Genomic DNA, 14,356 nt, shown 5'->3' with positions numbered 1-14,356 from the left:
CATAATAAACTAAGCTATGTAAAATGAATTTCAAAGGGTCAATGGAAGGTAGAACTTCCACTTTAGCATAGGCTTAGGTCTAATTCAAAGGGGCTGATTTGGTCTCTCTAGGGTTGAGGATTTAATAATCTGGGGTAAGGGTTTGAGAATGTAAAGTTAAGGATTTGAAAGGAATTAGGACTTCGGAAGGATTTGGGAATTTAGGATTTTATAGGAAATAGGGAATTATGATTTCTTAGGGAATTGGGGATTAGGGCTTAGGAAAATTAAGAAAACTAGGGTTTATAGGTGAATGGGAGCTAGGGTTTTAGGCTAGAGTTTAAGGGAAAGGAAGAAGAAATGAAGAAAGGGAAGAAAAACGGAGAGAAGGGGCTGACCATACGGTTGTAAAGCCCTGTCTGTACAGATGTACGAACTGACTAGTATGGACATGTAGTGCGTACATGTAGGGGCTGATGGTGATGGGTTGGGTTTAGTGGAGTGAGGAATAAGAAAAGATGGGTTTGGGGCAATGAATTTAGGTTTAGAAGGATAGAGTAAAGGGATTTAGGGTTTGGAGAAGAAAAGAAGGATTTGAGAAGAAGATTAGAAAGATAAGAGAGATACATTTTCAAAGAGAAACAAAGATGATAGATTATGCCTCACACATTGGCATCACACTATCAATCTCCATTCACAATAAATTTTCTATCTCAAAGCAAGAGAGGTGTTTTTATTTTTATTTTTATTTTTTATTTTAATTTTAATAATTCAAAACGTTCAATAATGGGCTAGGGTTGAATATCCAATCTTTTTGTAGTCCCAAGAGGGGCTTTTTACAAAAAGGCGCTCAGATGAAAATCCTCACATAAGGACGCTCAATGAAATGACATTTGTTCTTAACCCCCTAATCTTAACAAAGTATCAAAACAAATCCAACATGAATAATCAACCAAATAAAAGAAATAAATCTAAAACATCCTAAAGTCTACGATCAATGTGATATAAGATCACAATGTTCTAACTGTTCGATCAAAGCGTCCTGAAGATCCAATCGTCCGATCAAAGTGTCCTCAAGATCCAATCGTCCGATCGACGTGTCCTCGCAATTCAACAGCCCAAACTCCTCAATAAGCAACCCACATGTGTCTTCCTAGTGAAGGGTCTTTGAAGATACACGATCATGCATGTGGGGTCTTCAATGTGGCCCACTTGGGCCCATGTAGTGGTCACTAAGCCAAAGTGAAATTGGAGCTGATCTCCTCCTTTGGCATACCCTGTAAGGTGCTTGGATGTCCTCATAAAATATTTGGATACTAGAGAAACACGCACCCACAACCACCCTCCGCTGGTGCCTGTGAGGAGAAGTCCCCATTGGTGCCACAGGGTGTCCTATAAGAGGGTCCATGGTAGTTGCTTCACGGACTACAGTAGACGAGCGCCACACGTCCCTCGTCTTGTTCGGTACTCTGCTGGAGCACAACGGTGTCCGCCATTGCCACGCCTGAGCTCCCCCTTGTTGGTGATCCGACGACCTCTACCCCCACTTCGACCTCCGTCTTCCTCCTAACAGCCCTTGGATCTTCCACCACTCGAATGGAGGCTCTCTGCCTTCATGATCGAAATCATCTTCAGAGCAACTATCAGCTTCTTTTGATAGACATCCGAGCCACCATTACCTCCAATCCTAACTCTATTGTTGGATCGATCATTAGCATCTCAGCGATACAGGAACCGATCATCTTGAATGCACTGAAGAACCATAGCTCCAATGGTATCCCCCATAGCTAGTACCACTCTCTCACCCGACCAAACACTGATCTCTCTTCCCACTAATACAACTGCTTGTATTGCTTCATAGGACCATCGTCGAAGAGAGCTCTGACAAGCATAACTCGGTTGATCTCCACTATTTATCTAAGGGATAACTAGAACTCCGGCTATGATAGGGGCTTGAGAGAATAGTCTGCTTCCTCACTCCACTATCAAACAACCACACCTTTACCTCCTTCAGGGTGGTTTCGGCCCTCGCCTCCACCACTACTCCATTTGAGACTCTCTTGAGCATTCTCTATCACCTTTGGATTCATGAACACCGTTGGCCATGCCTTGGTCGACTCCCTCCATCACCTCTGCTCCTTTGAATCTTGCATTCCCTCACTAGGCATTTCTCTAGCTTCTAGGTCCCCTCTGGCAATCCCCTTGGACCACTACATCCTTGATAGATTTCCTTCTCGATGGAGCTCTTCCCTTGCTTTAGATGTGCCTTCCAGCCCATCTTGCTCTCCCTTTGAATCCTGCACTCCCCTACTAGGCGTTTTTCTACCTTCCAAGTCCCCTTGGCAATCCCCTTGGACCACCACATCCTTAAAGGATTTCCCTGCCCCAGCTTCTTGACGGAGCTCTTTCCTTACATTAGATGTGCCTTCCACCCCATCCTGCTTGCCCTTCCCGATTGCTTTCCCCACTCTCCTTTTTTCTCCACCTTCTTTGAAATATGGTGGTTTACTATCTCTGGACCGTACCTGGCCCTCTGCACTGACAACTGTTTGCCGCCGAAGCTCATCCAATGCAACACAACCACCATAAAGTTGTCCTCCACCCTCTCAAACTGAACTTAGGCAAAACCCTGAAGTTTCCCTGACCCCCTCTCCCTGAGAATAACCACCTCCTTCACCTCGTAAACCTTTTTGGAAACCCTTATGAAGTTGAGTTCCAACCACCCATTTGAGAATTTGTCGATGAAGAGGGTGGGGAACACCGGATACGACCAGGAGGATCCACCTCTCACTACCTTATGGGGTTTCTCCACCCGAACCCAATCCCCTTCTTCAAGCATCCTCACCTCCTCTCTCACCCACCGTTTTTGGCAGAGCCCCTCTCCCCTTGTGCAATGTTCCATCCCTGACATCTCCTCCCCAATCTTCTCCTTCCCTTCACATCTCTAGCAACATGCTCTTTGATTCTACCCTCCCTGCTTCTCTTTGCAATACTCCTTGATGAACCCCAACGATGATTCCCCAAACGACTACACTTCCTCGGCCAACTTCAAATGTCTTGCTGTATAATTTGCGCTTGAGCTGGTGCAATCACGCCTCTGTCATCGACGTTGAGGTAGATGCAAGGTATTCCGTAACGATAATGGTGGCAGTAACAACCACCATTGTTTCCTTTTTTATACAAGATGTAATGATCGTTATGGCCCCCATAACAACCATTACGGTCTCTTTTTTCTTTATTGAAGAAAAACCCAAAAGATCTGTATGGGCCCTATAATGGACTATTACGGGGCCATTACGGCCTTTGTGAGGGGCGTAACGGGCCATCACAGGGGCTCTAATAGCCGCTATGGGTCATTTTTTTTTCCCATAACGGCCATTATGATTGTTATGACCATGTAACATGTAACGGTTGGCACCGTTATCTTTACATAATGGCCTTTACGGCCCTGTAATGGATGTTACGACACACCATGGGTAGATGGTCTCTTGCACATCCCATTTCCAAGCCTGACCCTTGGCTTCCTTTGGCGACCAAGCTCTAGAGAGGGTTTTGTAACTCAACCTTGCAAAATCCCTACGAGATGATCTCCCTCTTGAAATCCCTCTCGAGAACCTTTGATATTGCTCCCTTGAAAGATCAATCGAGCGCTTCAAGCACCGTCTCATCTGCTCTCTAGGGCCATAATCATTAAGGGATTAGAAAGTAGCAACGAGTCTCTTCTAACGTGTTTGAACAAAGCTTTTTGCATATATTTTGCAACCTGGGACTTTCCTGAGTCCCACCCAACTAGCTTGTGGACTTGGTCATTGGGTCAGGAAAACCAGATGAGTCCTATTTTTGTTTACGACTCTGCCCTAGTAACTTGAGTCAACTCCAAACGTGGTTGACTTGGCCTGATTTCAATTAGTTAGCCGACTCAAGGATAGGGGAATTTGTTAATTTTAAGAAGTCCAAAGTAATGACTCTCACCATCGATTTTGGAAACAATAATTGTGGCAAAAAATCTTGATCTGACCCGAGTTGGAGATGGTTTGGTGCAATAGATCATCATCATCCAAGCCTTAATCTCAACTAATTGGTGATGTAGGACAATTAACCACTTGCTCTAAAAGTTTGAATAGTTAGAGTGTGGCGAATTAATCCCTTTATCTTATAGCCCAGGCCCCCACATTTAATGGGTTAGGACCTCAGCCGAACCCCCCTCGTGGGCCTTAAATCACATGGGCTGCCCACCCCGAGTGTGTCCCCACATCCCACAGGCTACCCCACTCGAGCCCGGTGTGAAATCCACATTAATCACCTCCGGTGAGGAGTTTCGAACACGAGACCTCCCCTGTGGGTCTCGGCCACCCCGAGTGTGCTCCTGCATACCACAGGCGACCCCACTTGAGCCCGGTGTGAAAATGCCCCTGCATTAATCCCCCCCAGTGAGGAGTCTCGAACACGAGACCTCCCGCTCTGATACCAATTTGATGCAAGACAATTAACTACTTGCTCTAAAAGTTCGAACTGTTGGAGTGTGGCGAATTAATCCCTTTATCTCATAGCCCAGGCCCCACATCTCGTGGGTTAGGACTTCGGCCGAACCCCCCTCGTGGGCCCTAAATCACATGGGCTACCCACCCCGAGTGTGTCTCCGCATCCCACAGGCTACCCCACTCGAGCCCGGTGTGAAATGCGCATTAATCACCCCGGTGAGGAGTCTCGAACACGAGACCTCCCTTGTGGGCCTCGCCCACCCTAAGTGTGCCCTTGCATCCCACTCAAGCCCGGTGTGAAAATGCCCCTACATTAATTGGGGTCGACCACATGAATCCTTTTATGCCATTCCACTTTATAAAGTGCCATACTTCAGTTAGACCATAGGTCATCAAATCTTTTCTCAATACCTCCACCAATGTATTCAATAATGGTAACGTGGCCATAACAACCACTGTCATACTGTTGTGATATGGGCTGTAATGGCTGTTATGGCCATTAAAAAAAAAAAAAAACTACAATGACCCCATAATTATGGCCCTGTAACGCATAATGGTAGACACCATTACTGTTACGTTACAACTGTTATGTAACCGTTTTTGGATACCTTGACCTCCACCCACGTCCTTTTGGGCTTTCCCTTTGCCCTTTTGGATGCTTTGACTTGTATGCACTCACTCCTTCTAACCGGAGTAGTTCTTGGTCTCCGTTGCACATGACCAAACCATCCAAGTCTAGTTTCCCTCGTCTTGTTACCTGTTAGTGCTACTCCTAAATTCCCTTGAATGCATTCATTTATAATTCTATCCCTGTCTTGCTACTCATCCATCTCAACATCCAAGTTTTAGCTACACTCATCCTATGGATATGTTGTCCCTTAACTGCCCAGCATTCTGCCCTATAAAGCATGGCTGGTCTTATAGCCATCCTACAAAATTTCCCTCCTAGTTTGAGTGGTACACAATGATCATATAAAAAATTCCAGAGGCACATCTCCATTTCTTTTAACCAGCTTGAATTCTATGGGCAACATCCTTCTCAATCTCTCCCCTCATGAATTACTGACCCAAGATATCAGAAGTGGTAATTTTGGGAAATTTCTTAGTCAGCAATCTTTACTAATTCCTCTCTCCCACTCTTACTGTCACTAAAATGGCACTGCACATACTCGGTTTTAAATCCTTTAGATTCTAAAGCACCTCTCCATAAATCTAGCTGTTTTTACACCTTCCCTCATCTTGTCAATCAAAACTATGTCATTTGCAAACAACATGCACCAGGAGATCTCTTTAGTAACAATGGTGTGGTGCAACAGTTGTGGTCGAAAATCCAGATCTCAAGCCTGCTGGTGGTGATGATTCGATAGTGGCAGCGGCTCTGATTTCAGAAGAAGAACGGAAAGATCGCGGCAGCAGCGGCACACTGAAAAACATTTGTTTCTAATTTCTGAAGAGGAAGAAGGTGGCGGTGGTCGTGGGGCGGTGGGAGGATTCCCAAAACCCTTCTAACTTGGGGAATCTAACCCATAAAACATAAGAAAAACCTATTTATTGTTGTTATTAACTTGCCTGGTCAACTTAGGACTCATGGGTTGACTCAATGAGGTGACTGCTAGAGTCCTGAGCCAAGTCATGGTCAGAAAACTATGGCTTTTTGTACAGTCCATTGCACATCCTTTGGTGTTCCCCTTGGAAGAGCTAGCGACTATTTGTAATTTTTCTTGTTTTTTTTAATTATTTTAATTATTTTTATTTTAAACAATGATAAATTTATTAAAAAAGGCCACTGCCAAAAAGGAAAACAAAGCTAAGAAAAATTACAACTCAACCCAACTCTTGGGAAACTGCTCAACAAACTTAGATGCATACACCAACTCATTGACAAATGATTTTGCCTTCTGAAAGATCAATAGCACCATTTGTTGCTTATTTCTGAAACATCAATCGTTTCTTTCTAGCCATATACACCAAATACCCACTAGCATCGACATGTGCCATACATATTTCCCAACCTTTCCTTTTCCTCCGCCGTGCCAAGCCTAAAAAAATGAATCAATTGAGCCTGGAATCACCCAATCTGCACCAAACAACCTGAAAAACCCCTCCCACATCTTACCCGCATAGGAGCAATGAAGGTAAAAATGATCCACAAATTCCACATGTTGATAACACATCACACACACATTTGGGAGAACCATCTTTCTTTTTTAAAGATTATCCACTGTAAGAACCTTCTTGCATCCAACAAGCCATTCGAAAGCGGCCACCTTCGGAGGAGCGCCAGAATGCCTGTATAAACGATGTGGGACAAAATTCTTCTGCTAGATTGCAACCATTCAAGACCTTATATAATGACTTGACCGAGAATCTTCCCGACTTGTCATGCAGCCATTTCAAAGGATCCTTTTCTGAAAGCACTGGGCGGACTTTTAACAGCAAAACAAGCAAGTTGGAAAGCTCGACAACCCCTTCATCATACAAGTACCTCTTACCCAATTGTCACGTTTGTTCCAAGAACTCTTGGACAGATCAGTTCTCTATATTTCCTTAATTCTTCCATTTAATTTCTTTTATCACTTCATTCATGTGGGCTGAGCGGACTGTCAACAAATGTGAGAGGCTACCCCCCCAACACACACACACACGCACGCACGCACGCACGCGTAAAATGTGTAATGCCTGAATACGTATGCATGTGTAATTCACCTAGGCAGTTCAGCAAAACCTATTTCATAAACAATGTTGCAAAACCTATTTTGTAAACATAAACATTGTTCTGAAATATTTTCTTGGGATATGTTTGGGAGTGAGGAGTCCTTAGGAAATTGATTTTTATTTTCCATGGATATGGTGTTTTTTGCTATTTGTATTGTAAAAAGTAGTGATGGAAGTTGACCGTCTTGAGCAGTTTTACTTTAAAAAATTCATCTTAAAAAGTTAATCCATGGGCATTCCCACGATGATGAGACACCTCTTGCAGTGGATCATTGACCTTAGGGGCTGTCTGGATTAGTGGAAATGAAAAAAGTAATTGAGGTAAGGAAATTGATTTCATTGCATGTGACTGTTCCTCCTGTTTGCATTAGACATGAGTCTGAGGAAATTGATTTCAATTTCCTTTTCTTCAGATTTCCTCATTAAAACGTCATTTTCTTTTTTAGTCTCAAACCTAAAGAAAAAGTGACATTTTCCTTTTGCACAGTTTTCTTCAGATTTGATGTTTTCCTTTCCTCAGTTACTTTTGAGTTCCACTAATTAGGTTCATTTGCATGGAAATCAAACTTGAGAAAGAAACGTATATTGACAGGTTGCCCTTTTAAAATTTCCACTGTTTTCTTCTTTGACTTACTTCCAAGAGGGTTTTCCATAGCCAAATTTAGATGTTACCCTACCCAAACAGCTCCCTTAGCACTCATCCTTCTTTGTTTTCAGATAAAATGGTTGGTCCACCATTTTCTGATGTGTAGTTGATCATTCACCACCATTTCGAAAAGGATCTTGAGATCATACCATGCCTAAGAGATGGCATTTCACTACCCAGAAATCCTTTCGAGAGTGGGCCATGTATGGTTGATTATGCACTGGATAATGGTGTATATTTTACTTTGCATCGGCTAATTTAGTACTAGAAACATGATACAGATCTCATGTTGTGTTTTAACACTATGTCACCGTCTTCTATTTCGATATGCCTACCATTGTTCAAACCATTATAGTAGCTTAAACCTCTACATTAGACATTGCTTAGAAAACCCCCACCATGTTACTGATATAATGAAAAAAAATCCGACAATGATCCATCCATTCGTCCGACGTCACGATCTTCTCTGTTCTATTGATCTGTATGTTATAGACATAGAACTTGAAGTGCACTCCCCAGTCCGACTTGGATGAATATACAATCTGTTTACCATTGAAGAAGAGTGGGATGTTCCTTCTGTGGTGTTTCATTCCTTCTATCTGAAATCTACGTCTCTTCTGCCATTTCACATTGTCTAAATCTTCCAGTACCCAAATCACCATTTCGCCTCGTGAAACTTGAAGCAGATTTATGTAACCATCTATTGATCCGAACCATACATTTGAGTATCCTCCGATTGGTAAAGCCCGTACTCCTTGCGGTAACTTGATTGTCTGAGCATGTTCTTTCTCTATGTGGAATGCGACGATGTCCCCCAACTCCCTGAGCCAATGTAGAGCCCCATTGAAGAAAATGGGTACCACCATATTCAAGAACTGACTTGGTTCGCAAGACAATATCTCATTTGACATTCTCCACTTGCGGGTCTCTGAAGATAATATCTTAAAACTGTAGACACTTGAATCCGCTGTCTGCAATGTCAGATTGACGCAAACCACTCTATAGTAACTCATTGGGAAAATACTGGGATCGGCGGCTAATCCGAACCGAGTATAGGAATTAGTGGGCCCAGAACTCCAAAGAACTCGTAGGGTCTCGGTCGTCAGATTATATACACAGTACTTGTGGCGATTATTGGAGCTGCTATGCAGCACAGGAGAAGCCCATTACAAGAAGCGACTATTGAAGTTCGATGCCCGAGTCGATGGGTGTTGGGTGTGTCGATTGCACCATTAATTTCTAGAGGTAGATATATGACCCTTCCACCCATCTGATCTGAAGTGACGTGGAAGAGTCCTAGGACGTACCGAGTTGATGTACAAGCTTGCATAACGGTGAAATGAGGATTGGAGATCAAATGGTACCAACTTCTGTTGGTGCACCTGAGCTGGGCAAGAGTCTTTACGGGTAGGCGAGAGAGGATATCCGAAAGCAAGTAGTCATCGATGTAGTCCATGGCTTCCTGCCCTGGCCTGAGAGGTAACAGCAGAAATAGAGATTTTCAGTAAATGGAGTAGATAGGAAGCTGGATAGATGGATGATGATGTTTGTTGTGGGAAAATTTTCACCTTTTGATCCAGACCATTCATCCAATGGTCCAAAATTGGCTTTGATCTGAAAATTGTAGGTGTGATATTGATGGTCTACCAAGCAAATCCCAGCCATCCTGTGGGTAGTCGGCAATGGCCGGTTAAAAATGGTCCACTCAGTTAATTTTTTTTAAAAAAAAGCTTCTATACCTTTCACAAGTTGATGAAGAGAGGCATAGGAGAGACGAAAGAGAGGAAAAGCAGCTGATTAGTATGTTGTTTATCAAACATAAACAACATACTTATCTTCTTAATAAGTAGAAACTAAGATAAGCTAGTTGTGGCATAAGTAACTTATTTTAAGCAACTTACGATCCAAATGGCCGTTTGGATACCACCAAATAAGTTACTTTTTCTACTTACAGCAGTCGATATGTAACTTATTTCAGATAAGTAAGTTTGGTTTATGATTAGTTATAAGTAACTTTTTTACTTAAAAGTATTTAATCACTTCAGTTAATTTTTTTAAAAAGCTTTTCTACTTTTCGTAAGGTGCTGAAGAGAGGCAAAAGGGAGGAGAAGCTGATAAGGATGTTGTTTACCAAACATACATATCTTCTTAACAAGTAGAAACTAAGATAAGCTACTTGTAGAATAAGTAATTTATCTTAAGCAACTTACAATCTAAATGCCCCCTAAGTTAGAAAACCATGTTAATAAAATTTTAAGTGAAACTTCAAGTGATGTTAAAAGACATTATACCCATAAAAATGTGTGTGCGCGTGAGTCCCTAAGTGTTAATAAAATTTTCAGTGGAACTTCAAGTGATGTTAAAAGACATTATACCCATATGAATCGAAAAATTAATAAAAATGGAAAATTAGGATTCACCAATTTTTTGTTGTCACTTTTTACTTGAATGTTAATTCTTTTTTGCCACAAATTTACATTAATGCATAGGAATCGTGTGTGTGTGTGTGTGTGTGTGTGTGTGTGTGTGTGTGTGTGTGTGTTTCTATTGCAATTCATTTCATCACTTTTGAGTTCTGATTGGCCTTTTATTTTGGTCAAGATTTCACTCCAAATTGAAACTTTGATTCAATCAAGACCAAGAATTATCGAAGTCAACTAAGGAACAAAATTAGAAAAAAGGAAAAGAAAATGAAAAAGAAAGAACCATTCAAAATTAGATTATTATTATTATTATTATTATTATTTAAATTTTCATTTATTTACAAATGTTTCCTTAATATTGGAGATATTATCAATGTTATCACCAAACTAAGTAACTTTTATAAGAGATTATTCTCAAAATATCCCGATACGATTGAACTGCTAGCAGTTTCGGTATCGTTGACTTGGTGATACTGACGATGCCTATAACATTGATGATATTATCAATAATATTAATAATATCGTTGATAGTTGCAATATTGGGTGCAATTAACCAAATAAATAAAAGATTTTAAAAAATTAAGTGGAACATTGTGAATCTTTTGCCTTTGGGTGCAATTTTACATTGTTATCACACGTGAGTTTTTAATGGGGTTCATCTTCTACATGTATGGTCTAAATGATGGTTCTCACCCTATGGATGAAATGGACTGTATATAACAATATGGAGCTAACAAAGCTTGGGTGTTTCATGCCCAACGATCGATGGCCTGCCTGCAGTGTCAAAGGCCCACCCAAAGCAGCAAATGGCCCGGGAGAGCAGGTGCCTCAGAAATATTAATTATGGGTTTATTTCCATGTTAACCATACACTGGATCATTTACATGGTGAGCTACAATTATTAAGCAAGCCTCGGGGGAGAGCCTTACACAGGTGTGGGCCACACCTTTGGAATAAATGGACATTTGGATTAACATACAGGTGTGGCCTACCTAGTTACTGGATCAGCCTGATTTGTATATGAGAGTAGAAGACTCCTGCCAACGGTACTCGGCTTATTTCTATGAGTTCGTTTGGATGCCGGTTAATGAGGTAAGCTGTAAATGATTTATAGGAAAAAATCATTATACTTTGCATTTGGGTGATTGTTTTTTGGTCCCTAAATCATTTATAGACTGTAAATGATTTACAACATTTACTCTTTTATCTCATCTATGGAAGAAAAGGTGGGATTTGAGGCTCTTAATTTAAAGGACTTAAAACAATTCACAGGCTATCCAAACATAGAACAATCATTTACAACAAGCATCCAAACGACCCCAATGGGTATATTAGCTTTTTCAGACCTGATGAACGGCTCATGCATGTTGCCACGTGGGTAGGAAAAGGGCCGGACAAGTTCCTACAGTGAGAAGCTAGGTGGGGCCCACTGTGATGTTTGTTAGGAATTCCCCCCGTCCATCTGTTCCGTGCTCAAAACTAAGGCAGATCCAAAACTCAAGTGGGCCTCACGACATGAAAAGTGGGTAGGGAAATGCCTGCCATTGAAACCTCCCTAGGATCCACCTTGATGTTTATATTCCATCCAAACCCTTCACAAGGTCATTCCTATTAGGATGAACCGAAAACACAAAATATTAGTATGATCAAAACTTTTGTGCCCTCATGAATGTTTCAATGGTGGACGTTTAATCGTCACTGCTTCCTATCATTTGGTCCACTTGAGTTTTGGGTCTTACCAACATGAGCTAGCAAAAAGGATGGATGAGGTGGATTTCTCACAAACAATACGGTGGGCCCCACTTAGCTTATGACCGCAGGAGCTCTTTAAGGGGTATATATCCGGTCCTGTTTTCAAGTATACTCTCTCTGTAACTTAAACGTATATGTTATCTCCATCATTTCATTATAGCATCCCAGCCATGCGGGATGAAAATTCAATAGAAACAATGCAGTGCTCCTACACTTGGACGGCCCAGTTGGATCATCAAGGCTATCCTTAGGCCCATCAAACGTTTCATCGGCAACCATCAAGAATCCCACCGATCAAAGCCATGCTAACCATCCCATCAATAGACTATAAAAAAGTGATGGCCAAGATCATTTATCTAAAAATTGATTTAATCAACCATTTCAGCCATCTATTCGTTGGGGCCACTCATGAATATCTCAAGCTTTAAAAAAAAAACCCACTTACATCATACAATCCTAACCATCCATCCATGATTTGAATTGCTATAAAGAAAGACTTTTTAGCTATTGATTTTCCAAGCTTGGGATCCTCAGCTCTCGCTTTCTTCAAAAAGCTGGGGGTGTTGGGATGAAAGGTGTCACAAGGAATGGTTTGTATTTTTTGTTGCAAAAATATTGATTTTAATAAAATATATTTCAAATACTAAAATAATATATAATATATAATAATGTATAGTACGTTATAGTCACCGAGATTTCTGGGAATAGTCCAAATGAAAATAGAGGCCAGAGCAAAACTGTAGTTATGGAGGATTGTGGTATTATAATATTTACCTACCTAGTCCGTGGACTATGGACCTTGCGTGTTCCAGTGCATACGCGTGCGCTCAGGCTCGGGCGTGGGCATGTGAGGCAGTGTGGCTGTAGAGGCGCTAGTGGCGCATGTCCGCATCGTGTCGCAAAGGTCGCCCTTCGCACCTGTGACCAGAAACCGACGAGTATGTGCTTGAGTCGCGGTGCAGAACTAAGTGCTGCTTTGGGGGTGGCTTGTTCAATGAGGCTAAAGGATTGGGAGAGAAATCTCTCGTACTACAATAGACAGATGGCGAAAGGTCCCTCAGCAGTCTAATATGAGCCATTAGTCTAGGTCATATGTAATCGCTTATGGTAACCAATAGCTAAAAAACAGCTAGTTGTTGTCTCACAACAGTCAGCATGCAGCACCTTAATGGCCCATGCACAATGGTCAGAAAACGGCCATAAAACGGCTAGTTTTCCAACAGCCAGAAATGACTTAATGGAATTTAAGTCTCTGGACCATAACCCCCTAGCCACCATAGCCTATAAAAGGAGGACCAGGATGGGTTTCCAAACCATCTCAACTCACTCCAGCAAACCCATACGAACTAAGACAGGCAGCCCCTCTCCACTCATATATTCCAGCAACGTAGTAAGGCTTAAACCTTAGCAAGAAGAACAGACCAGCGGTGTGGTCTAGGACGGTTCAACTGAAGCAGTGGCTGAAGATTTGAACTAACCTGTGCAAAAGTCGAAACCACTTTTTCTCTTCTTTTCTCTTGAGAATTTTCTTTTATACTGTAATACTGTCAGAAAGTGAATAATTGAGTTCCATTTGGTGGGCCTTCATGTTTGCTGAACGCAGACCCACACCAGGCTCATTGTATCCTAGAAGCTATTTGCCTGCAACCTATCAGCATACTCAATTCACTTGAGTAGGGGCAAACAACGCTTTAAGGACAACGTTTCAGACGTGCTTCAGCCTGTCCTGATTTCTGATTATTTTGCAATTTTTTGTTTCCACATTATACAGAAATACATTAATCTGTATAATCTCCAACATTTTTTGCACGTCGGTGTACGAGTTTCTACAGCTGCAAAAGAGAATTTAAATTAATTAAGCTTGGGGCAGTTCAACGTTATCCACGGCTCGCCTGTGATGGACGTCGCTTCTGCTGCAGCTCTCCCGCTTTACCTGGTGATCCGGACCGTTCATGTAGTGAGTCCCATAATGGATGGCCTACGTGGCAAAAGTTCACGTGAAGATTTTAGTGATTAAAATTTTAACGTGGCCCAGTCATGTGGGCCATTCTACATGAACCATCCACATAGCTGCTGTGATTTCTCTGTTTGGATATTGTGATTTATTAGCTTTGATGCATCCCACGTGCGGCGCACGTCCATCTTGCTTGAGTTTTTTTTTTTTTTAAACCTTGCTTAAATAACTCACATGCGGCATTGAGGGACGATGGGAATTGTACTACAACGCCATGCCCTTTGAGTTCTAGCTTCTAATGATCCAAACAGTTGATATTGTCTCTTAGGGGGCGTTTGGATCTTAAGTTACTTTAGATTAACTACTTTTGTTACAAGTAGCTTATCTTAGTTTCTACTTACTCGGC

The 14,356-nt window shown here is 41.8% G+C and overlaps 1 protein-coding gene across 1 annotated transcript; it reads right to left on the bottom strand.

Annotated features, from left to right (window-relative positions):
• Positions 1 to 7,749: 7,749 nt before the first annotated feature.
• LOC131228517 (putative F-box protein At1g20800) lies at positions 7,750 to 9,530 on the bottom strand. The gene has a single exon (XM_058224212.1). The coding sequence runs from the start codon at positions 8,832 to 8,834 to the stop codon at positions 8,205 to 8,207; it is 630 nt and encodes a 209-aa protein (XP_058080195.1). The 5' UTR covers positions 8,835 to 9,530; the 3' UTR covers positions 7,750 to 8,204.
• Between the last annotated feature and the right edge of the window lie 4,826 nt (positions 9,531 to 14,356).

Source organism: Magnolia sinica, chromosome 2 (assembly GCF_029962835.1).
Source record: "Magnolia sinica isolate HGM2019 chromosome 2, MsV1, whole genome shotgun sequence".
In the NCBI taxonomy this organism is placed as follows: domain Eukaryota; kingdom Viridiplantae; phylum Streptophyta; class Magnoliopsida; order Magnoliales; family Magnoliaceae; genus Magnolia; species Magnolia sinica.
This window is presented reverse-complemented; position numbering and strand designations above follow the sequence as displayed.

What these genes read in the sequence shown, in the direction of transcription:
- LOC131228517 (XM_058224212.1), bottom strand. Translation starts at nt 8,834, where the DNA reads ATGAGTTACTATAGAGTGGTTTGCGTCAATCTGACATTGCAGACAGCG.